This window comes from Myxocyprinus asiaticus, chromosome 7 (genome assembly GCF_019703515.2).
Source record: "Myxocyprinus asiaticus isolate MX2 ecotype Aquarium Trade chromosome 7, UBuf_Myxa_2, whole genome shotgun sequence".
Lineage (NCBI taxonomy): Eukaryota > Metazoa > Chordata > Actinopteri > Cypriniformes > Catostomidae > Myxocyprinus > Myxocyprinus asiaticus.
The window spans coordinates 44,050,001-44,075,170 of record NC_059350.1 but is presented as its reverse complement, the minus strand read 5'-3'; the positions used below and the strand labels follow the sequence as shown (position 1 = coordinate 44,075,170).

Genomic DNA, 25,170 nt, shown 5'->3' with positions numbered 1-25,170 from the left:
CACAGGGGGCATTTCGGTAAGCACAGACCGATTTCAGCAGTCAAATTTTGATCTGCTGTCGCTGAATTCACTGTGCGATCACCGTCTTGGCAAATACACTTGTGAAATATTTCTTGTTATTCTTGTTACATTTTAATGAACCATTTTTTATTAAACATTTTTAATACTAAACATATTGTCTCTGTCACAACATGTCAGGGACGTGCTGCATTTTCAAAAAAATAGCCCTCGAGGTTTGAGCTATTTGAGTATCCAAGTTTTATAATTGTAGTGTTGAGAAGTCTGAATAATTTTAGTGAATCGATTAATTTTTGTGAATCAATTCTTTAAGACTTGAACTGTTCATTTCAATAAACCATTTAAAAAACCTGATTCACTGATTCATAATTTTTTGTAAATTAATAAATATTAAAAAATATTTTTTTAAATATTGATGTTTTTGATTAAGTTACATAGATTGTGTCAAACATTGCATTGTTTATGGTTCAAACAACCCACCCACCTCAATTGTACTTCCAAAAAAAGTTCTTCCAGTCAAAGGATTTATAACAACTTAGCGAATCTATTCAACCGAATCAAGAAATACCCATTCAAAAGACCAATTCCTTTGCCAATCGGACACTGCTATTATCTTCTCTATAAAAGACATTAGACCAACCACTGTGGTTGTGGATACAGTCCATGTGGTATTACAGTTAAGAAGAAAAAGGAGGACATAGTACTGACACATTTTGGCAGCTACTGATGGGCCAGATCCAGACAAACTATTGTGCTGAGTGCACTGAGATCCAAAAAGTGCATATGTTGCATATGCATATGTCCATCCTTCCACTTTTTGGTGGAAGGATGGACAGTACGCACAGTTTAAAGGGTTGTTAAAGAGATGCCTTTTGGACTGAATACTGCTGAACTGGCACCGTATAAGTCCATATGAGTGCTTGTGTGCTAACTTCGTCCAATTTAAAGGTATCTGTACAGAAACTGTAGTTGACATGACATGCAAAGCAGTGACAGCAGTATCCTACAGTATGACATGCTATAGAACTATTTTAAATAAAAATGTTCTAATTGTTTTGTCATTCAAAACATGCATTTAGAATTATTTAAATGATTACACGAAGTTCATTAAGATAATGTCTTTATAAATTAAAGGTGCTACGTGAAGAACAGCAGAGCTGGTATAGTTATCAACTACCCATAGATGTTTACAGGCCATTCTGTCCATTAAAACTTTTCTAATTGAAAATGATTGCAAATTTGCTTCCTCTGTCTATGTGTAGGTGAACGAGTGCATACCCCCATGTGTTCCAGCATTCGTGTAAGAGTGTGAGAATGAGAGCGAGGGGGTACTGGCATAAAGACTGTGTCCACTTGACAAAAGGATGCCTGCAAAGCACTCTGGGTAACATTGGGGATTAAACCCATTTTCACAGACCCCTAGAGAAAGGGGTGCATTCATCTTCAAAAAGAGAATAACAAAACCCATCCCCCCTCACTCTTTTCTCTTCTCCTCTGTCAGACCAGACAGTCCTCAGGGCTTGTCATGACCCCCCCACCACCACCCCCTCCCCAATCTCTCATCATTTACTCACCCTCATGCCATCCCAGATTTGTATGACTTTCATTCTTCTGCTGAACACAAACAAAACATTTTAGAAGAATATCTCAGCTCTGTAGGTCCATACAATGCCAGTGAATGGTGGCCAGAACTTTGAAGGTCCAAAAAGCATAGAAAGGTAATACATACGACTCCAGTGGTTAAATCCATATCTTCAGAAGCGATATGATAGTTGTGGTTGAGAAACCTAGTAGGTGGTGATATGCACGAAAAAAGTAAATCGCCAAAAACAAAAGAAGAAGAATGTGAAAGTGAAAGTGGAGATTTATATCGGGTGCTTCTCAAACAGAAGGCTGCAGCCTAGTAAGGCTGTGTCCTTCCTAGACCAGTCCTTCGGAGGCTGTAGGCTAGACTCCTCCTCAGCATTCAGCACTAGAATGAGACGGTCTAGTAAGTCTGCATGGTGAACCATAAGCGTAGAACCATGTGATATTTTACTTTATTTAGAAAATCCATACACTTCAGAAAACAAGAAATATGTCCTTAATCCCTTAATTATTTTAGCAAAAATTTTTATTCACAAAGCTAGAGTTATAAAAAAAAAGCCTTTATATAATACATTTTGCAACAATGTTAGAATTTATATTTAAACCATTTCAAATATGAAAAAACGGAACCCAAGACTTGTAAAAACTATAAAACTTCTAAAGCTTTTCAAATTCATGTAATTGCCCTTTTATTATTATTATTATTTTATTATTTTTTTTTTTATTTGTGCTTTGTATCTTCTAATTTGTTGTATTGTCTAAACTACTTGGATTTTTTATATTTCTATATATTGTCATTGCTGCAAATGCGAATAAAAACTTGAAGAGATAGAAAAAAAGTAAGCCGTCATAAAGGTTTCTGCCTCTGCGGTCACGTGACTCGTTTTCCGCCCTTTTGTAAAATGATTTGGGGCATGTGCAAAGGAATATGGGTGATTGAAGGCCACGAAGGATACACCCGATGCATCCTCCAAAATATATGGCAAAGGAAGGCAGCGAAACGAAGCTGCCTTCCAAGTGTCCTCACAATGGCCTTCGATGGTGCTTGATGATGTAGCAGCCGAGATATCCAGCCTAACGAGGCTGCAGCCTTCTGATTGAGAAGCATCCATCGTATCACCATCCAAATATCTTCTTTGTGTTCCGCAAAAGAAAGTCATATGAGTTGCTAGTTAAAAACTATTTTAACATCAAAATAAATCACACACTTTACCTTCAAGTGCTGAGTACTGTATGAGACTAATATAATTCTTTATATGCCTTAACCTTGAAAACAGATTCATAGATAAATGTGAAAGAAAAGCACTCTTTCATTTGCATTCAGTTGAATTCGCTGTGATTAATGAGCTGACATCCCTAAAGGAATTTCCAAATTGATGATGCATACCAGTATTGAACTGCATTCATCTGATCTCTCCACAGGGCAATGTTTGAACATGGGAGATACATTTCTATTATACAGTAGTAGCCTTGAGTTTCTTTTAATTCTCATCACAGACATCCCTTTAGGAAGCAAGCAACCAATGTTGGCCATTTAGCCACACATGCACATCAGTGCTGTAGTTAACCAGTGTGCACTGGCTGTGGTCAGTGACAGCTAGAACCAGAGGCAACCATGGCTGCAATTTCACGCAGCTGGATGCTACTTCCTACTGGCTCTATGGATAATGGCTGCTTGGACAAAATAGCCTCATATTATCAAGTGAACTGTAAAAACACTATTTGATTTTTGAACTTGAAATGTGTCTCCACCTTTGACTCTGTCAAAACAGACAATCAAGAAATATACAGTTCCGTGCATGTTTTAGGCACTTGTGAAAAATGTTTCATAGTGAGGATGTCTTCAAAAATAATGCCATAAATAGTTTTAGCTTATCAATTCATGCCATCTGTTGCAGGGCTCCCTGTTCTTCTAATTTATTCTATTCTATTTGCAAAAGGAATATTTGGGAGTCTAAAATGTATATTTCCTATTGACACACTAAAACTGAAGATATAAATAACCATCTTAAGACAAATGTTTTTGTGAAATCACTGAAGACTTTTGCACACACACACACACACACACACATATATATATATATATACACAAATGAGCCAAAACATTATGACCACCTGCCTAATATGCTGTTGGTCCTCTGCATGCTGCCAAAACAGCGCCGACCCTACGCATGAACCCTACAAAACCCATGAAGGTGTCCTGTGGTATCTGGCACCAAGACATTAGCAGCAGTCCTTCAAGTCCTGTAAGTTGATGTGGATCGGACTTGTTGGTCCAGCACATCCCACAAATGCTCAATCGGATTGAGATCTAGGGAGGTTGGAGGCCAGGGCAACACCTTGAACTCTTCATCATGTTCCTCAATCCATTCCTGAACAATGTGTGCAGTGTGGCAGGGGGAATTATCCTGCTGAAAGACGCCACTGCCATAAGGGAATACCATTGTCATGAAGAGGTGTACCTGGTCTGCAATGATGTTTAGGTAGGAGGCACATTTCAAATTGACATCCACATGAATGGCCGGACCCAGGGTTTCCCAACAGAAAATTGCCCAGAGCATCACACTCCATCCACCGGCTTGTCATCTTCCCACAGTGCATCCATCACTTCCCCAGGTAAACAGCAAACACGTACACGGCCGTCCGTGGGATGTAAAAAAAAAAAACGGGACTCATCGGACCAGGTGAACTTCTTCCACTACTCCAAGGTCCAGTTCCGATGCTTGCATGTCCATTGTAGTCACTTTCGACTGTGGACAGGTGTCATCATGGGCAATCTGACCGGTCTGCGGCTACGCAGCCCCATATGCAGCAGGGTGTGATACACTGTGTTGTGACACATTCCTCCCATAACCTCCCATTCCAATTTTCTGTGACTTGTGCTGCAGTAGACCTTCTGTCGGTTCGGACCAGACGGGACAGCCTTCGTAGCCCTCGCGCATCAATGAGCCTTGGGCGCCCAACACCCTGTTGCAGGTTTGTGGTTTGTCCCTCCTTGGATTACTGTTGGTTGGTACTCACCACTACTCACCAGGAGCACCCCACAAGCCTTGCCATTTCAGAGATACTCTGACACAGTTGTCTAGCCATAACAATTTAGACCTTGTCAATGCCGCTCAGGTCTTTACTCCTGCCCATTTCTCCTGCATTCAACACGTTGACTACGAGAGATGATTGTTTGTTTACCATCTAATCTACCCAGACCTTGACATGTGGCCTTGTTAGGAGATGATCAATGTTATTCGCTTCACCTGTGAGTGGTCATAATGTTTTGGCTCATCAGTATATCTATCTATCTATCTATCTATATATATATATACACATACACACACACACACACACACACACACATTGACTAGCCCTAGTACAGAATGGTTTCCATATTCATACTCCAAGATACTTTAAATTATTACCATGGTGCATGTCCAGAAAAACATGATAATACCATGGTAATTTTGGTACTTCTGTACTATGGTTTTGTAAGTGTGATGAAACTGCTTGATGCTATTGTAATGAGAGAAAAAAAAATGCAGTCATTAACAACAGAACTCCTTTCCAGAGCATGGTGCACATGTGCTTAGACTTTGTGACAGCATCTAATTGGGTGCCAGAGCCAGACTGACAGATCCAGATCCATTTCCACATTTTTGTCAGTAATCCCCTAGTGGTGTGATGACTGTGAGCTAAACAGCAAAATTGGTTCTCTAATCAATTAAATATGACAAACTGATGAATATAATACATATGACTAAATGTTGGATTTGCATCTGGAAGTGTACTATATGGTGCCTAGTGCCTGCTGAATGTTGATTGATTTGTGTGGGCTGAAGTACACAAACGCTCCAAGAATCACTGAGCTGAAGAAAAAAAAAAAACTGGCTATCTCCAAAGGTCCTAAGAATAACATCTTTTCTGGATAGTAACTGTTCAGTGATTGGACAACCTGCTCTGATGTGCAACATGAGCTCAGTAGATGGCGAAGTCATTAAAATCTGATTAAAAATCAATGCCACTCCTTAGGGGTAAAAGCGGTGCTTCGTTTTGAACCAAATCTTTTCTAACTGCTTTCTCGATACTTCCTGTCTCACTCGAGTAATGCATCTCTCTAAACGTCTGATTCCAACTGACCACTTACCATTGTCTTTTCTGGGACACCTCACCCAGTCATGCATTATCAAAACCTATATATGAAATAATGTGTTGTAACAGCAGAACGTTATTTTCACAAAATCAGTCCCCCTTTAGCTGTCAAACTGTGAAATATATGACACTCTGAATTAAATTAATCGCAATCTAACGCCTTAAAATTGTATCCAGCTAGTTGCCCACGCTGCAGTAAAAAGCTTCAAAGGGTGACGTCATGCCAAAGAACAACCTCTGATGTTGCCGCTCGGCGCGCTCGCACATTGATCTTGATGTTGGCTCCGATTTCTAAAACCACGGAGCACTTGAACTCGACCTACCTTTTGATACTCGGATTCCTCCGGACGGAAATCGCTGCTGGTCAGCTGAAACTGTAGGTTGAAGTGGGGAAGGCGATGGAAAAGGTTAACCCACCACGGTGGAGAATAATTCATCACTGCAGCCATAGTGTTCGTGTAGATGTCGATCTGTCACTGCAAAAGATACAATAATAAATTCATTCAACAGCGAATTGCAGACGTAACAGACTTCAGCAGCATCGAGATCACGTCGCATTGCATCAAATGCCTTTAAACTGTCTTTACACACTGCCTCCAGTAAAGCAGGGGTTAAAATCTGCACCAAAGACCCCAGAGCAAACAAATGCAGTCTTTCCCAACTATTTTGTAGGCACGAGCGTGCAACACAATTGTTTAACGCCCCTACTATTCGTAATTAGATAATTCTGAGAATTTATCAAAGCTTAAGACAATAATAATCACTGGGAATGTTGAAAATGCAGCCTACTCAGGGGCCGTTCACGCCACATGCGTTCTTACGCTTAAAATAAAGGGTTATGTGGGTGTCTCGAGACGCGTTTATAACTGACACGGCATTTAAAACCCGCGGCGCTTCTGCGCGAGACGCGGCGCAACGGTCAAACACTTCCGTCAAGCGCGTGTTTACATAGAAAACAATTGAAAACCCTAAAAGGGACGCAAAAATGCCTTCGGTGTGAACGGCCCCTTAGACAGGCTTTTGTTACCAAAAATCTTACCCGTTAACAGGCTAAACCATATTTCCAGAAGAAGAAAAAACTCCAATGAGCTCAAGAAATTATTGTTGATACAGAAAACAAATGGCTCCAAAACTCCTGATGGAAATAAATTGTACTGACGTCCTTAATGCATATAGACTCGTGTTTTAATTAATGGACGATGTCCTCTCTTTTTCGTTGTTTTGATCGAAATTGTCCACCGAAGCCTCGAATCTAAGCAACGTGAGAAGTACATAGAGCGGTCAGTACTGTCTGCATGTGCTCCAGCGATCCACACTCGTTGGATGTGAAGAAAGAGCTTTAAATGGCTTTGATGTCCTCCAAAGGCGCTTTTGTTTTAAGGTGGTCCTGCGCCGCTGTCCTTCAATGGACGCCTGCAATCAGTGCTTCTCCATTTCCATCAAGTTACAATTGAAATGGGTAAAAGTGCGCAAGGATATCCAACATTACGAGGCTGAACTAGTGATTTATGAGCAGCCTACAGTAAGAAACGGTCGTTAATGTCAATCATCCACTTCCATCTATTTCAATACACAACTATGAGTGTATTTACTGACCTCTAGTGGCCAACAGACGCAACTGACAGACAAATCACATCATGCCCTAATTAACATTTACAGTAGCTTAGTTCTTGCATAGTACCCGTACCAACAATCATGCCACGGTCCAAATCACTGAGATCAAATTTTTTTCCCCATTCTGATGGTTAACTGAAGCTCCTGACCCGTAACTGCATGTTTATATGCACTGCACTGCTGCCACATGATTGGTTGATTAGATAATTGCATGAATGGTTGTTGGTGCCAGACGGGCTGGTTTGAGTATTTCTGTAACTGCTGATCTCCTGGGATTTTCACACATAACAGTCTCTAGAATTTACTCAGAATGGTGCCAAAAACAAAAAACATCCAGTGAGCGCCAGTTCTGCGGATGGAAACGCTTTGTTGAGAGAGAGGTCAAGAGAGAATGGCCAGACTGGTTCGAACTGACAAAGCCTACGGTAACTCAGATAACCACTCACATACAGTTGTGGTGAGAATAGCATCTCAGAATGCTATTCTGAGATGTGGGTTGGCGCTGTTTTGGCAGCACGAGGGGGACCCAGGGCCGTAGCTAGAGGGGTGAAAGGTGGTAATGATTCTAGGGGCCCACAGGTCCAGGGGGGGCACAACACATTCTAAACTGTATTTTTTAATAGGAAAGGAGCCCAAAGCAATATTCAGTCAGGGGCCCCAGAATACCCAGCTACGGCCCTGGGGGGACCTACACAATATTAGGCAGGTGGTTTTAATGTTGTGGCTGATCGGTGTATTTCGGGTTCAATACAAGTTAAGCTTATTTGACAGCAATTGTGGCATAATGTTGATTGCTACAAAATTTATTTAGAATTTTCTTTTAATAAAAGCAAAGAATATGGGTTACAGTGAGGCACTTACAATGGAAGTGAATGGGGCCAATCTGTAAACGTTGATGGGAGGGTCAGGATTGCTATTTAGTAGTGTTACACTGTGAGTGTAGGTTGTTGTTTGCTCATTTCCACTGCATTTAGCTCAGTTGTTCTGACATTTACCCAAAACTCCATTGTTACCTTTAGTGCAATCGGAAAGCTTTACAGTGGTTTAAAGCAGGCCAGTGTAAACAACCTAAATATGCTTAAAGGAATATTCCAGATTCAACACAAGTTAAGCTCAATCGACAGTGTTTGTGGCATAATATTGATTACCACAGAAATTTATTTTGACTCGTCCCTTCTTTTCTTTAAAAAAAAGCAAAAATCTGGTTTCCAGTGAAGAACTTACAATTTAAGTGAATGGGGCCTATTCGTAACCATTAGAACACTTACTGTTTCAAAAGTATAGCCACAAGACATAAACAATATGCATGTTAACATGATTTTAGTGTGATAAAAGAGCTGACTAACCTTTTCTGTGTAAACTTATTTCCAATTTACAACTTTGTTGCCATGACAATGTAACGCTGTATGCCTAAACCCCTAAAACGACTGTAAAAACAACAACTTTACAGTTCAAGTAATACATGAGTTTTAACAGAAGAATGAATGTAAATGCTTTTGTAAAATTATAGGCTTCACATTTCTGCATTTAAACTATCCAAAAATTGGCCCCATTCACTTCCATTGTAAGTGCCTCAGTGTTACCTTGATTTTTATTTTTTAAGGAGGGACGAATTGAATTTATTTTTGTTGTACTCAGCATTATGCCACAAATCAATTGAGCTAAACTTGCATTGAACAAGGAATATTCCTTTTAAATTAGAATATATCCCTTTGACTTGCATTGTTATTTGAAAATATAATCTACATTGATGGCATCATTGTAATAATTGCATAATGATATGTTATAGGTCTTTTCTCTACTGCATGTATTTAACCATGTGCAAAGGCGGTGTAAATAAAACTTCCATCATACCAGAGAAAACAAGTCTTTAATAAAACTGACAAAAATTCAAGCACAATGGCACAAACAATTCATGTGCTCTTAGAGCAAAAGCAGAATAAACAAGGCAATGAAACAGACACAGAAACAAATTTTAAGACTTCAGTGCTATATGTTCATTATTAGCTAGATACAGAATGTCTATAATGACTAACTCTGATACACACGGTCAACATTTAATTGAAACAGTATTACAAACTGGGAGGTTAAAGTTAAATTAAAACTTCATAAATTCAGCAATATGTTATATACATTATCCACATTAGTGGAGCTTCACAGTACCTGGAATTTGTCTCAATCGGAGGTGTACTCTAAATGCACACAATGGCTTAGATATTCTTTATAAGATATGCTGTTCATCAAGTTTAACGTAATGTGTATTTTTAATTGATCTTCAGTGAGGAGAAATTAAAAAAATTGAATCCCTGATCCTCATTCAATTAAAGATTTATGTTCAATGCAAGGCACTTTGAAGTGTGAAGACAAATTCATCCCTTATTTGAAGGCTTGGTTTCTAGAAGTCAAAACAATGTGATCTTAGCTGAATAATCAATAGAAATAGGTTACTGTAATAATGATTAACAATCCAAAAAGCCCACATAAAAGAACATACCATGTGAATTGCTGAGGCCTGATCTAGATAAGAAATGTTAAGAAACAGCTTTCCTAAACCCTTTGGGATTCAATTAGAAAAACAACTAATTTAAATCAAGTCATTGGGGGTTGAACGGACTTAATTCTCTTTTTCTCACTGGCTTTGAAGGAGATACAATGATGTCATCAGAGTCATCCGAATCGACTGTCTTTGGAATTTCTGTGGTTGATAGCTGTTGGTCGATCTTCGTGTCGGCTAGCAAAGAAAATCACGTTTGTCAATAGAATAAATACTTGAAAGAATTTAAATATATAGCCTGGTATTCTCAGAGATATAATGTGAATGGAGTGTGCACTGTACTGTTCTACAAAGCCAAAATGCCTCTAAATGCTTATTGCGAAGAATAAATCATAATTGAAGCAGGATCATATACTTTTCATTACATTACATACTGTATTAATATTTATTAAATACATTTTAATGCATTTAGCTGAACTTTAAATTTACTTAACATTGTAATTTTGACAGATTTTTTAATCTTTTCACAAAAATTACTTTGAGATCAAACAATAATTGGCCGACCCCCTGCAGTACTGCCACGGACCCCCCTAGGGGTCACAGAACCCCTGTTGAAGACCCCAGCTGTATTCTAACCTGGCATTGATTGTTGGTGGAATAGCGCATCATTAGAAGCAGGGTTGAGTTCTTCTGTAATCTCCTCACTATCCATCTGAGTCACACCTAGAGGAATATAAAGGACAACATCCGATAACAGCGGTTTTAAAGAGAGATCTGTACAAGAGTTTGGGTGACTGGTCAGGCTGGTACAGATGAAAAATCTCTTACCTGAGGTTTGTGTTTTGTTCCTTAATGTGGCATCTGAAGACCACCTGGACAGCAGTGGAGGAGTGGAGGGATAAAAATGTTTCTGACGTATGGAAAAAACGGATTCTGTCACTGTAGATGACCTGCAAAGTCAAGTCATCATATGGCCAATGGTAAGAACACCAATAAACTCACAGCTGTGACTTAATACTATAGATGTGAATTTCTCCTGGGACCCTGTAATGTATGTCTATGTATCTTGAGAATATCACCTTTCCATCTTCAGAGTGCTACGTTTGAGATGAGCCCTAAACACAGATTGCAGCAGGGTCACTTCCTCTTCCTGTACAGCCTGAGTGTTCAAACCTAATTGGCTCTGAAAAAATAAAGTGTGTTTAAAAATAATATCGACCTTGCATTATAAACTGCTTATTTTCTGGCTTAGGGTGCACTTACAAAAAAGTACCAACAGTGCCATGGTTTTAGCATGTTTTTTGGACATGGTGCCATGGTAATGCCATGGATTTTGGACAGGTACAATGGCAGTACCATGTCATTTGACCACATGACCACAGTGATACCATGGTGTAATTTGAAGAGGCATATCATGGCATCTAGCAAAGTACCATTTTTTTACTATATGAAGCCACCATTGTACCATGTTAGCACCACATCATTTTTTATAAGGGTATGCAATCAGTCAGGTTTGGCTCAATCTTTAATGTTTAAGAGTGCTTATTAAAAACATCTCATCCTAAATGTAACACACTGTAAACAAGGATGGTTCTTGGGTCTACCTGTTTATCCAACTGCCCCTGCCTGGTTAGATGCCCTCTGAGACAGGACTGCAAGAGAACCAGATCCTAAGAACAGGTAAAGAATGAAGACAAGTGGGTATAAAGGGCAACATGGATAATCTATCATTACAGTGTGTTGTACCAACCTGTGTTTGATGTAAGCGCCAGTGTGTCTGGATGATCTTAGCTGCTTTGTTCTCCATCTGCTCCAGACTCTGTTTTGGTACCAACACTGATGATGACGTTGGTTCGGTGTGTGTTAATGACAATGAACTGTCTGGAACCTGAGAGATGAGATGTGTGATGTTAGTGTTGTGTGTGTAAGAGTTAGAGAAAGAGATGGATTTTAAAAAGTGTTACCTGACTGTGATCTTGTAATCGAAGTTTTCTCTCCTCCTCGAGTTTCTCCTTTAAACAGCTGATTTCTACAATCAGTGCCCCCATCTCCTGCCTTTTAACACAAAATGAAATCAAAATTGACCTCAATAACTTTCTTAAGATACAGTATGTCCCTGTCCTTAGTGTGCGTGATTTATCATCTTATTGTAAAAACATGCTTTTTATAATCTTTCATCAAAAGGAAATAACTTTCTCCACCTATAAAACAGATTTTCTTTTCTGCTGACATAACCCATGTTATGTAGGCAGTAAAAAAAAATAAAAAATTAACTAATAATATTAAAACTTAACATTTCATGATCCAATCAAATCATTTGTTACATTTATAGTAGAGACCTGTGTGTTTGCATTAGACTTTCATGCTCCCTGATTTGCTCTTTCAGCACTTTTTCAACCTCTTTCATCCTTTTGTTCTTCTCAGCAGATAATTGCTTTATCTCCTCACTGACGAGAGAAAACAAACAAATATTTGCAATTAGAATACTCTCAAATACTTCAAACAAATTAATACAGTCGAAAATGGAAAATTTACAATTACAGAAATGTACAATAGCCTATGGGACACATTTGCACAGTTAGTGTCTACATTTTCCTGAACGCAGAAATGTTCCACAGAAGCTGTTTTTGTTTCCCGTTCTCCAGTGTTTCGCATCGGTGTATTTTTAGTGGATAATGTGATGTTGAGCATATTAAATTTGTAAAATTTGCCCCCCAAAAAATGTGGTTGCCATGACCATCTTTTGACTGTGCTTCACCCGAGTTGGTAGATGACATGAAACGATGGCTTCAGGACAGTTACACTGATATCATTAACTACTTCACGTTATGACAGCCAACAACTGCACAAATTGTGGCTGAACTCATTTTTACTCCAACTAAACCTTAAAATGGTTGTTGTTTACAGTCTGGATCGTATGTTTCAGTAATTTTTACATTGCTTCTGGAACCAGAAAACAATCCAGCGGCAATCAGAATCATCAAGGAAAACTGCAGATTACTGTTGTCATTAGAAATAATCAGTAACTGGTTACTGTAATCTAATTGCTTTAGTCAAAAAGTAGTGTAATTCATTACATTTTAAATTCTTGAAATCAGAATACAGTTACTGACTTTCAATTAATTTAATTACTTTTAAGTACATTATAGGGTTATGCTATACATTATATTATTTACAGTATGTAGAATACATGAATTATGTCCCTGTAACGAGTCATTGTGAAGGAGAATTATGAGTGTATGACTTGTGTGTAACAATGCACAAGGAAGAAATATAGACATTGTTTTAAATTTGTTTAGCGGAAAAGTGTTTTAGTAAGTAACTTAAAAGTAAAGTAATTAATAATGTGATTACTTTTTCAATTAAGTATTAAGTAAAGTAATATGGTTAAAATGTTAGTGAAATAATTAGTCATTTGTTGTGGATTACTATTTTAAGTAATTTACCCAACACTGGAAATAATCTTACATGGTTTACATGGCAGTACTATGGTAGACTGATGGTATTAAAAGGTAAAACCATTTAATTGGATGTATATACTGTATAATGGTACTGAGTGATTACCATTTTCATGTTCCATGGTATTTATACCATGGAACATGGTATAAATACCTTGGTATTCTTTGAACATATTTCAAAGAATACCAAGGCACTACGATGGTATTTTTTTTTATAGTGATGTAGTTCATGACTGGTGTTGTACAATCTATTGATGAGTCTACTCACTCTTGCTGGCTTAGTTTTTTCTTTAGATCCTTTTTGTCCTCTACAAGTTTCTTAACTGTTCCCCTAAAATGCACATCATTCTCAGTAGTCACTGATGGATCCATTTCGGTGTCAACAGAATTGCTCTGATTGGCCGATTCTGACCCAGTGATGTTTTCCTCTGGGTTCTTCTGTGAGTCTGATGCTTTGGTAACCTGAAGATTCCTCCTTTGCTCAACTCTCTGTGAACATATTTGACAAATAAACTGCATTCACATAATAAACTTCTGAAAATGCATTGTACAAATACAAGACTGCTTTGTGTGGATCTTAATTCAAGTCCATCTAATCAATTTACAATAAAAGAGATACTGAAAGGGAGATCACATAAATACAGCACTAGAACACAAGCAGATAACATGGGTAATACTACAAATGGACCATGTGTTTAGACAGTGTCTAATATGCATAACTGTGTGTGTGTGGACCAGTACACAGGGTGTTGTGATGTGTCTAGTACAGTAGAGCAGTAGTTAAAGGGAAGGTGCATGGTTACTTCCCATTAGCTTGCTACCCTCTCACTTACAGCCTGCTGCCGCTGGCTAGCCCCAGTGGTGAACTGGGGAGAACCCTTGTGTGTAAGCCTTCCCTTGCCAGTATACAACCTCTCCATCACCAAGACTCCTGCCAGGCCTCCTCGTGGCCACACACGGTAACTGGGTGCTTTGCGGCCCCAGGCAAACATGGCAGGGGATCTCGGAGTTGCAGAGGTCCCCAGAGGTGATGTACAGGCCCACAATTGTGGATACGCCCTGGCATCAGCCATCCGCTGCCCCGCTGCTTGACGGGTTAAACTGGGAAGTTAAAAGGCTTGAAGAGCACACCCTGAGAAAAAAGCAACGTGGGGGCAGCACACAAAGGCGGACCTTGACTAACTGAGGAACCGGCAGCTGCCTGCAGCTAGGGGAGGATGCCAGTCATCTTGGGCCAATCCATTGCCTCTGGAGCCCACCCTTTCCTTGTCAAATGGTGCTACTGGGGACTGTGCACACCCTGTGACACTTAAAAACTTTCATTGCGCAGCTATCCACTTCTAACCTGGTGAAACACCTGGAGCCAACCCACAAAGTCTGGCGGCGATGGGGTGTCTGGTGACGGGGGCAGGTTAGAATGAACTAGAATGAACTAGAAGCCTCTAGTCAGTCCCATGCATGCCAGTGGCACAGGGTATTTGGTCACTAGCAGCCGGAACTGAGTGGCGGTTGTTTCTGGCAGACCCCTGTGTGTCTGAGCAGCCCTATTAAGGAACTGCACTGCTCACCCCCTAATGGGCAAGGGCCTAGAAAAGGTGGCCTAAAAATTGCCCACTCAACCCAATCCTGGATAGGTTACCGCACCTAATGGGACATTCCCCCCCTGCAGTCGAAATAAAAAAAACAATAAAACTAAAACTAGCAACCTGGAATGTGAGAACCCTCCTGGACTCATATGGCAAATCTCATCGAAAAACAGCTCTGATTGCTGCCAAGCTGAGACGGTACAATTATGACATTGCTGCCCTGAGTAGAGACCAGGCTTCATGATGAAGTCTCCCTAAAAGAGGAAGGAATAGGTTACACCTTCTTCTGGAAGGGGTACCCTGCCAGTGGTCAACATCTCCATGGAGTTGGGCTGGCAATCAAAAACTCTCTCCTCCCAAGACTGCCTGAAACACCAGTAGGCATCAGTGAAAGGCTGATGACACTCCATATCCCCATAGCCAAGAAGTGCTTCGCCATACTTCTCAGTGCTTATGCACAAACACTTCCTTCAGAGAATGGGGTAAAGGATTGCTTCAACCAATCACTGGATGAAACACTGTGAAAAATTCCCAAGAGTGACAAAATCCTCCTGCTTGGTGACTTTAATGCTTGGCTGGGAACAAACAACAGGATATGGAATAGGGTGCTTGGTGGACATGGAGTTGGCCAGCCGAGCATGACCTGACTGTCACTAACACAGAAGAACAAGTACAAGACTTCATGGATGCATCCCCGCTCCAAACACTGGCATCTCATTTATTACATTATAGTGCCATGAGAGGTGCAGAGTGCTGGACTGACCATCGCATGATTGTAGCGAAATTCAACATGAAAGTCAGTCCACCTATATGACTGGAAAAATCTGGCAAGAGGAAGCTATAATGTGCCCAGATGAAGAAGGCCAAAACTAGAGATGAGTTTCATCGAGCCCTAGCCAGGAGGTTAAAGGAGGTGGAACCATCTTTGTGCTCAGAAGAATCGGTGGACAAAAAGTGGGCTCTGGTAAGCTCAGCACTTTACGAAACAGCAGCCCAAACCATTGGGTATAGAACCAAAAAACATCAAGATTGGTTTGATGATAACTCTGAAACCATCAGTAGCCTCCTGGACAATAAACACAAAACACATAAGGCATACATGAACAACCCCTCATCCTACATTCTTAAGCAGCAATGGCAAGCAGCTCGTAGGGATGTACAAAAAGCTATATGGAACCTGCAAAATGACTGGTGGGTAAATAAGGCACATGAAATTCAAACATATGCAAACAGAAATGACATCCATAATTTCTACTAATTACTAATGTACAAGTTAAATTTGATTGTCCAACCAAATTTGTTAGAATCATTCAATCTTTCCATGATAGGATGATGGCTTGTGTAACCATTGGAGGACAACATCTGATACTTTGCCTGAACACACAGGTGTGAAACAGGGTTGTGTGATGGCTCCTGTCCTCTTCAACATCTTTCTCTTATGCGTCACCCATCTTCTCCATAAAGAGCTGGAGGACAGCAGAGGTTTTGCAGTGAACTTCAGACTGGATGGGAAGTAGGGATGGGCATTTTGGCCATTTTGTCTACTCGAGTACTCAGACTAATTACGCGGGTACTCATCGAGTATTCGAGGGGCAATGACATGTACATAACTGTATATATAATAACATGTCTGACAAATGTCTTTGGCTGCTGCATTGCGTCTTGTTGTTCCAGTGTATCCTCTATTCATTATTATAGGCTGTTATAAAATAATCTCTAATCATCGCGTTTTAAAAAAGTGTGTTAAGCTGAAGTTCAGATTTGAAGAAGCTGCATTCTGTTCCATTTAGCTCTGCTCTGCATAGCTGTTTGAAACACTCGCAGCACGTTGAGCCAATGCCACATGCACCTGGTGTGTGTGTCTCCCCAAGTGTTCGCTCCTGTGGGGAAAGCCACGATGCTCCATATTGTTGTTTCTGTGATGATTCATGAAGCGTTCCATTCAACTCAGAGAGTCGGAATTTCCACCTTTCAACTGGGGAAAGTGCAACGGAATGACACTTCATGTCAGACTTCTAACTTCAATTTGGTTGCTATGAGACATCTCTGACAATCAATGTACCCCTCAAAATCACAACGTAATCAATCTCAAAATTAAAAATAAGCTCCCTCTTTGACATGTTTGTGTTTAGTTGTCAGGTAATTGTCACTATATTTCGAATTAAGTGAAAAATAATTTCATGCTTGATCACCATTGATCATTGCTGCCACGTCCGAGTACCCAAGTACTCGAGTGCTCGTGCCCATCCCTAATGGGAACCGGTTTAATATCAGGAGGTTCCAGGCAGTCACCGAGTTTTCTAGAGAATGGGTCCTAGAACTTCAGTATGCTGATGACTGTGCTCTTGTGGCTCACTCTCCACAAGACCTTCAGTCTGTCCTTGCCATAGTTGTAAAGGCCTATAGCAAGTTTGGACTGTCTATTAACACCACTAAAACAGAAGTCTGCCAGTGGAGCTATAGAACACCGCAGACACTTCCGGTCTTCACAATCAACAATGATCAGCTCACAATAGTTCCATCTTTAAAATACCTGGGCAGTATCCTCTCAGAGGACTGCAGCACTGACCACGAAATACATAACCGGATCAAACTTGCATCAGCCTCCTTATATATAAACACTATATACTATATATAGTATATAGTATATATATATATATATATATATATATATATATATATATATATACACACTATACACACTGATCAGCCACAACATTAAAACCACCTGCCTAATATTGTGTAGGTCCCCCTCGTGCCGCCAAAACAGCGCCAACCCGATGTTATTCTTCTCAGGTGGTTTTAATGTTGTGACTGATCTGTGTATGTATGTATGTATATATATATATATATATATATATATATATATATATATATATATATATATATATATATATATATATATTAGTATATAGTGGACTTGAAGGATCTGCTGCTAATGTCTTGTTGCCAGATTCCACAGGACACCTTCAGGGGTCTTGCAGAGTCCATGCCTTGGCGGGTCAGCGCTGTTTTGGTGGCACGTGGAGGACCAACAGCATATTAGGCAGGTGGTGGTCATAATGTTTTGGCTCATCAGTGTGTGGATATATATATATATATATATATATATATATATATATATATATATATATATATATATATATATATATATATATATACACACAATATCCAATATATCCTAATATGCCGCCAAAACAGCGCTGACCTGCCGAGGCATGGACTCCACAAGACCCCTGAAGGTGTCCTGTGGAATCTGGCACCAAGACATTAGCAGCAGATCCTTCAAGTCCTGTAAATTGTGAGGTGGAGTCACCGTGGATCAGACTTGTTGGTCCAGCACATCCCACAGATGCTCAATTGGATTGAGAGGTCAGGGCAACACCCTGAACTCTTCATCATGTTCCTCAGCATTATCCTGCTGAAAGAGGCCACTTCCATCAGTGAATACCATTGCCATGAAGGGGTGTACCTAGTCTGCAAAGATTTTTAGATAGGTGGCACCTGTCAAATTGACATCCACATGAATAGCCAGACCCAGGGTTTGCACATGATGCACAGTGTGTTGTGACACATTCCTCCCATAACCATCATTAACCGTAACCACTGTGGCTAGTGCCACAGTAGACCTTCTGTCGGTTCGGACCAGACGGGATAGCCTTCGTTGCCCTCGCGCATTGATTAGCATCGATTAGCCTTGGGCGCCCAACACCCTGTCGCCGGTTTGTGGTTTGTCCCTCCTCGGATCACTGTCAGTAGGTACCCACCACTGCTGACCAGGAGCACCCCACAAGCCTTGCCGTTTCAGAGATGCTCCGACCCAGTCATCTGGCCATAGCAATGTCAAAGTCGCTCGGGTCTTTACTCCTGCCCATTTCTCCTGTATTCAACACGTTGACTACGAGAACGAATTGTTCGCTTACCATCTAATCTACCCAACCTTGACATGTGGCCTTGTTAGGAGATGATAAACATTATTCGCTTCACCTGTGAGTGGTCCTAATGTTTTGGCTCATCAGTGTATATATATTTATAAGCATTTTTTATTAGAATTCTCTGAAAACAAGACTGTTTATGTCATGTCATTTTGCTTCTCAAGTAAATTCCTTTTGTTTTAAGGATGTTTAGATACTTTTACTGAAAAACAAGACAAAAATACTGAGTAAGAAAATGATTTTTTGCAGTGTACTAGTGTGCATGCACCAATAAAAGAAATAAAATACCTTTTCAAGGTCCAGGATTTGTCGCACCAGCCTCTGTTTACTCCAATCCAGATAACCTGTAAACATAACACAATACATCACACAGTATAACTAATTCAGTGCATGATCTGAAAATAACCTTAAATATGATATTATATTCACTTATATGTATTATATATCCAAGTTATTTTATCCATTCGAAGCACACATGAAAATGTAAATATTTCAGGTTGAAATTAGAAATTATTGTTGCAGGGTCTTAAAATTACGGCATTATTATAAAATACACACATTTGTAACCTCAAATCAGATGAATTCTATATTAATCCGTCAAGTAGTAATGTGAACTCTCTGTGATAACTTATTGGCATTACTGCGTTTTTAACTCTAGGTTTACGTCTGGCTATGATGTGCCTAAATGTAAGTACCCTTGGCCCGGCATGCAGCACTCTCCATCATGCCGATCTCTTCATGTACCAATTCCTTTTTAAGTTCCTGGTTCTCATCCTCCAGCTGTTTGACTGCCTTTGTGAGCTTCAGAACTGTCGCACTGAGGACTTTGTTTTGCCGCCTGCTTTCTTTGCTCATTGCCTTATTACTAAAAAGAGAGCGACAGAGAGAGAAAAAGAGAAAGGCTGACATCCAACCATACGAGATCAAAAAGGATCATCAAAATAAAAGCACAATTAATTCTGTTTGTACCTTTTCTCTGTTGACTCTAACAATGCTCGCAACCTGTGAACCTAACCATGAAAAGAAAGAGTCTGTATCACCCAAAATTAACAACACAAAAACAGAAAGTAATGTACAGTACAGTAAGATACATACAGTATCGTCAAATGCAAAATAATGTAAGCTACCTCCTCATAGTAGGTTTCTACAGTGATCTGCATTTCCTGCATGTTAGTGGTTTTAAGGTCACTCTGAAGCTGACTGTGAAGAGAAATATACCACTTGTCAGTTTTGGTCATATGTTCTAGTGTTAAACTACTCACAGAGGTAAACAAATGAAATGGTTATCACTAAATAACAAAAAACATCCCTTATATATATAGAGTATATGTTCATTTTAAACTAAGCTAAACAAAGTTTTTGTCCTAACCAGCTGCGACTGTAACAATCAGCATGCTACATTTTGTCAGTCACTTTGGTTTATTTTTCATCACAATGCACTGGGTAGCCCTACCCACAGTGAAATCTTATCAGTTAATTATTATGCTTGGCTATGATTGCAACATTTTGCTTTTATTGAGTACAGAAAAACTGAGAAGGATCTGTTGTGTAGTGAGTGTTCTTTGTCATCCTGCAAGACTACTAGAAGACACGCCCACTACAAGTTACACCCCCTTCAAATAACCAGCCAAATGCTTGAGTCTTGCAACAGTTTGATGTTATGATTCATACACTGTGTTTGTTGTGTTTATTTGGAGTCCCCCAGCAAATCTAAACCTATCTCTACCCCTAAACCTAACCCTAACCACAAAGAGAAAAAAAAAGTTTGTAATATTATTAAATATACCGCAACATAAAAGTTCTACTGAATTTCAAACATAACGCCGTATCACTAGGTGGCGACAGTGGAAAAAAATTGTCATGAAAATGAATAGGAAAACAAAGGTGCGTCCCAAAGCGCACACTTCTGCACTATTCTATGCCATTCTGTAGTGTAAGTAGTGCGAGTCTGAAAAAACAGTTGTAAATAATGAAGAATGTAGCAGCTAACGAAACTTTAGTATATACAGCACCTTACAAATTTGAATTGAATGATTTACCATCAACCCAAGCTGTGTGAATATGTACGTTTTTTAAGATACGAGTGTTGAAATGAGGTTGGCTAATGCGCTAAAGCTAGCGGCGAAACATCACATGCGCTTGAAACGGGCAAAGACACGTTCGTTGTGAACGACCCCTAACTTGTCCGTTCGCACATCTGTGAGTGAGAGAGTGTGCGCGAAACAAGTTCGGTAGGCCTGTTTAATTTTTCATTAATTACAAACCCGAACCCGAAATCCTACTTGAAAAACTGACCCAAACCCGGCCCGAAACCCGTCAGGTTCTCGGGTCCCGTCGGGCCCGGGTCAGGTTGCAGACTATGATGATATTGATATGAAAATGATCAATAAATGATTAACAGTTTACTGCCGTTGCCTTGTTAATATATAATCATGTAATCTATAAAAAAGTAACTGTAGTCCAATTACTAGTATTTTAAAATGTAATTTAATGAAATTACAAGTACTTGATTTTTGTAATCTGGATACGTAATCCAGATTACATGTAATTCATTACTACCAGCAATGTCTGTGACTTATCATTTTAAAATGATTCGTTATACTTACACAGTTAAGACAACATGAAATATACAGCGATTGCATAGGATTTTAATAGTTATTTAAGCCAATAGAATAGCATTATGATCCAAGGGGGGGCGTTACTTGGAGTGGGCGTGTCGTGTAGTGGGTGTTCCTTGTTGACAGATACACTTGGAGAAATTACCTGACACTCAAAACTGCCTGGTTAGGTCAAGATGTTACACTGCAGAAGCTTTGTCCTTCATTTATATAGTATTTATTGACCATACAAAATAATGTGAATCTATAATGTTAACTAAACTGACATCAGACCTCAAGGTATTCTCTTTTTCTTTGCACTGCTGCTCCAGTCGCAGAATCCTCCGTTTCAGTCCATTAATGATCTAGTGTGCATGTTTAAAGAGAGAGAAATTGTTTCCTTTTGTATCCGATTAATTCACTACATGTATTGATTGTGAACAAGAGATTATGTGAGGTTTTCATAACTGCATACTCACCGATCTATGATCAGTCTTCTTGTCTACTAAACCCCTAGCGTACTCTGGGTCCTGTATAATCAAAGCGAAAATTCATATTATTTCAAATAAGCTCTGAGGGAACACCTTCCATTTATGTCTGACAGTAATACACTCAGCCCTGTAGATAAAGTTGGTAACATCAACTAGGAGTCACAAAAGTATGTATTCACTCAAAGAAAAATATATCAAGCCCAAGAAGGTTTGCTAATAAGCATTTCACCTTAGCTGGATCCAGCAGTTGTTCGATCTGTCTGTCTTTCTTAGTGTTGTCCTCTTCAAGACGCCGCAGCTTGGCTTTCATCTTGTCAGATTCAGCCTTTTGGACTTGGATGGTCTGATGAGACAGAAAAGAGAGAGTAAACACTTGGACACATGTATTCTGAAAGCATGGCTGAATACTAAATATAAAATTACATACTGGGCTGGTGATGGAAAAGTAAGTACTTCTGAGTATGTCGTAGTAAGACAGTACTGCAATATTGAGACCTACCACCGCATCATAAAATTTGTCTCGACACTATATTAGAGAGCTGTCACCTCCACATTTACAGTGTATAGGGGCTTTGGGAAGTAATAATGCAAAAAGCATGGATAGTTGCATAATTACAAAAAATTCACCAGAAATAGTATGTTTTAAAGACACCTTTGACATGCTATTTCTTTTTTTTTTTTTTTTTACATACATTGATATGGGACACACTCATCTTAACCACTAATCCTTACTACTATATACCATATAGCATACTATACAGCATGGATAGTGTGCATATTGGTATGCTGCCTATCATTTCTAACTGTAATCTGTGAAAAAATGCACTAGCTGACATTCACCTTTTTTAGATCAATTATTTCATTGTACATATCCTCCTTCTCTTTGTAGTCTGGGGTTCCTGGAACATAACCTGATAAAAAAAAGAAAACATTATAATAACATAGAAAACAAAAAAAGACTAATAACATGGGGTTTATATCGATATTATATCTACACACCATTGGTTGAGCCAGATATTGACGGCCAAAATATTGGGCCACTCAAAAAAAAAAAAAAAGCAAAAAAAAAAGCACAGCGATGTTATAAAAAGCGCAACAGGGCCACAATCTTTACACTCCTCAGGGAAGTCAAAATACAAATACTTGTAATTTACTCTTACTTTGCCTTATATGTTGTCTCTAAACATTAAAGTGGGATAGGAAAAAGTATTTTAAAATCTCTCTCATCATTTACTCACCCTCATGTCATCCCAGATGTGTATGACTTTCTTTCTTCTGCTGAACAAAAATTTTGAAGGTCCAAAAAGCATATAAAGGCAACATAAAAGTAATCCATATGACTCCAGTGGTTAAATCCATATCTTTAGAAGCAATATGATAGGTTTGGGTGAGAAATAGATGAATATTTATGTCCTTTTTTTAATATAAATTCTCCTCCCTGCCCAGTAGGTGGCGAAATGAAGGAAGAATGCAAATCGCCAAAAACAAAAGAAGAAGAATGTGGAAGTGAAAGTGGAGATTTAATGATAAAAAAGGACTTAAATTTTTATCTGTTTCTCACCCACACCTATCATATCGCTTCTGAAGATATGGGTTTAACCACTGGAGTCGTATGGATTACTTTTATGTTGCCTTTATGTGCTTTTTGGACCTTCAAAGTTCTGGCCACCATTCACTTGCATTGTATGTATCTCACAGAGCTGAGATATTTTTTTCTAAAAATCTTAATTTGTGTTCAGCAGAAGAAAGAAAGTCATACTCATCTGGGATGGCATGAGGGTGAGAAAATGATGAGAAAACTTTCTGTTTTGGGTGAACTATTCCTTTAAAGATTTAACAAACTTTTTACAAACACAACACTCAAAATTACAATATATTGTGGTCAAATTAATGTCTCTTAAACAGTTTTCTCTCACCATTAGATGCCGAGCGAGAGTATTTTGGCTTTTTCATTCCAAAGGCCTCCTTCAAGTATTCAGGTGTGCTGCTCTGTGAGATGCTGGTCTGTGCGACGCTGTAATCGGCTCCCTTTGGAGACTTTGGCAATGTCCCTGAAGCAAAGAACATTCCAATTACATTTGAATGCCTTTCAAAAACCCAATACATTTTTAATAGTTAATGTTTGTCAGTTAATGATCAAACCATTAAGAACAATAGATTCACTTTGAATCTGATTTGTGTGATTAAGGTTTTGAATATAAACCTTGCTTAGCTTCAAATAATAGCCTCAAGGGTTTCATACCTTGTCACAAGGTATCTACCCTTGATTAGGGTCTGATCTCAGGTCTTGTGGGGCCTATGTTTTCTCTGAATATTTATGCATGAGACTTTCTACTGTTCTCTGTCTGGGTATCATATACAGTACTAACATAATGGCATAAAAAGAGTAGAGGTAGTGTAAAATTGTTATTTAGTCTAAATATAACTTGATGCTGTAATGGTAAATGCAGATCACAGAGCAAAATTTTTGCCACATTATTAATAAAAGGCTCAGACCATGTCCATCATTCTGTAAGTGCAACCAGACGTCTCTGGGTGTGCCAGTCGGAGGGGTTTCACAGTTATGGAGCTGTGTCCTTCTCACTGTCTTCTGATGGACTGATGGACTTCTCTTCAGATGCAAGTTTGCACTTTTCAGGTATGGTGACTCTAAAGAGACAGAAAGAGAGACAGTTTAGTTTTATGAAGTACTTCATAATGAAACAAATAGATTTTCTCTTTCTTCATTTGTTCGATATAACACTGAGAAAATGTGGTACCGTGCGTGTCATGCATAAAAACTAAGAAAAACATTAATGGGGTCATGGCATGCCTTTTTTTATTTTAATATGTTCCTTGAGGTTCACTTATATAAGTTAAGATTTTTGCACACACACAAAAAAAATAATAACTAAATAAAAAAGAAAAAAATAATAATAGTCATATATTTTTAAAGCATGATCATTTTCCACCCTCATTCTGACCCTCTGTCAGAAACGCTCGGTTTTGGTGCTGTTTCTCCTTTAAGACTTGACAGTAAACGCCCACTGTTATGATTGGCTCTCTTCTCTTGACTGAACTGCTCTCTCTACTTGCCATCTCACTGCTACTGGGCGTTGTGAAGGCGGTCAGATGCAAATGTCTACCACAGTGTAACATCAGAATGTGGAGGAATTAGAAAATGAGTCGTTTTGGCAGCTTGGTTTTAACAAATGCTCTTTTTACAGTGAGGAGGAAGTTTTGAGTTCTGAAACTTACAGTATGTTTTTAT

General features: G+C 39.1%; 2 protein-coding genes across 3 annotated transcripts in view; both read right to left on the bottom strand.

Moving 5' to 3' along the window:
- The window catches only part of LOC127444336 (protein tweety homolog 3), a 72,112-nt gene extending 64,827 nt beyond the window's left edge, over positions 1 to 7,285 (bottom strand). The window contains exons 1-2 of the mRNA XM_051703632.1: positions 6,785 to 7,285; positions 6,069 to 6,221 (exon numbers count right to left, since the gene is read on the bottom strand). Coding sequence (XP_051559592.1) covers positions 6,069 to 6,194 — 126 coding nt within the window. The 5' untranslated portion in view covers positions 6,195 to 6,221; positions 6,785 to 7,285. The remainder of the gene's footprint in view (positions 1 to 6,068; positions 6,222 to 6,784) is intronic.
- A 1,932-nt stretch (positions 7,286 to 9,217) lies between these two features.
- LOC127444387 (IQ domain-containing protein E-like) overlaps positions 9,218 to 25,170 on the bottom strand; it is a 17,156-nt gene continuing 1,203 nt past the window's right edge. For both annotated transcript variants that reach the window (XM_051703720.1, XM_051703721.1), the window contains exons 4-22: positions 24,417 to 24,569; positions 23,837 to 23,971; positions 22,761 to 22,831; positions 22,150 to 22,263; positions 21,909 to 21,959; positions 21,724 to 21,794; positions 19,960 to 20,032; positions 19,802 to 19,842; positions 19,528 to 19,697; positions 19,121 to 19,176; positions 13,580 to 13,800; positions 12,193 to 12,300; positions 11,818 to 11,908; positions 11,604 to 11,741; positions 11,458 to 11,523; positions 10,933 to 11,036; positions 10,682 to 10,803; positions 10,490 to 10,576; positions 9,218 to 10,090 (exon numbers count right to left, since the gene is read on the bottom strand). In XM_051703720.1, coding sequence (XP_051559680.1) covers positions 9,954 to 10,090; positions 10,490 to 10,576; positions 10,682 to 10,803; positions 10,933 to 11,036; positions 11,458 to 11,523; positions 11,604 to 11,741; positions 11,818 to 11,908; positions 12,193 to 12,300; positions 13,580 to 13,800; positions 19,121 to 19,176; positions 19,528 to 19,697; positions 19,802 to 19,842; positions 19,960 to 20,032; positions 21,724 to 21,794; positions 21,909 to 21,959; positions 22,150 to 22,263; positions 22,761 to 22,831; positions 23,837 to 23,971; positions 24,417 to 24,569 — 2,009 coding nt within the window. In that variant the 3' untranslated portion in view covers positions 9,218 to 9,953. The remainder of the gene's footprint in view (positions 10,091 to 10,489; positions 10,577 to 10,681; positions 10,804 to 10,932; positions 11,037 to 11,457; positions 11,524 to 11,603; positions 11,742 to 11,817; positions 11,909 to 12,192; positions 12,301 to 13,579; positions 13,801 to 19,120; positions 19,177 to 19,527; positions 19,698 to 19,801; positions 19,843 to 19,959; positions 20,033 to 21,723; positions 21,795 to 21,908; positions 21,960 to 22,149; positions 22,264 to 22,760; positions 22,832 to 23,836; positions 23,972 to 24,416; positions 24,570 to 25,170) is intronic.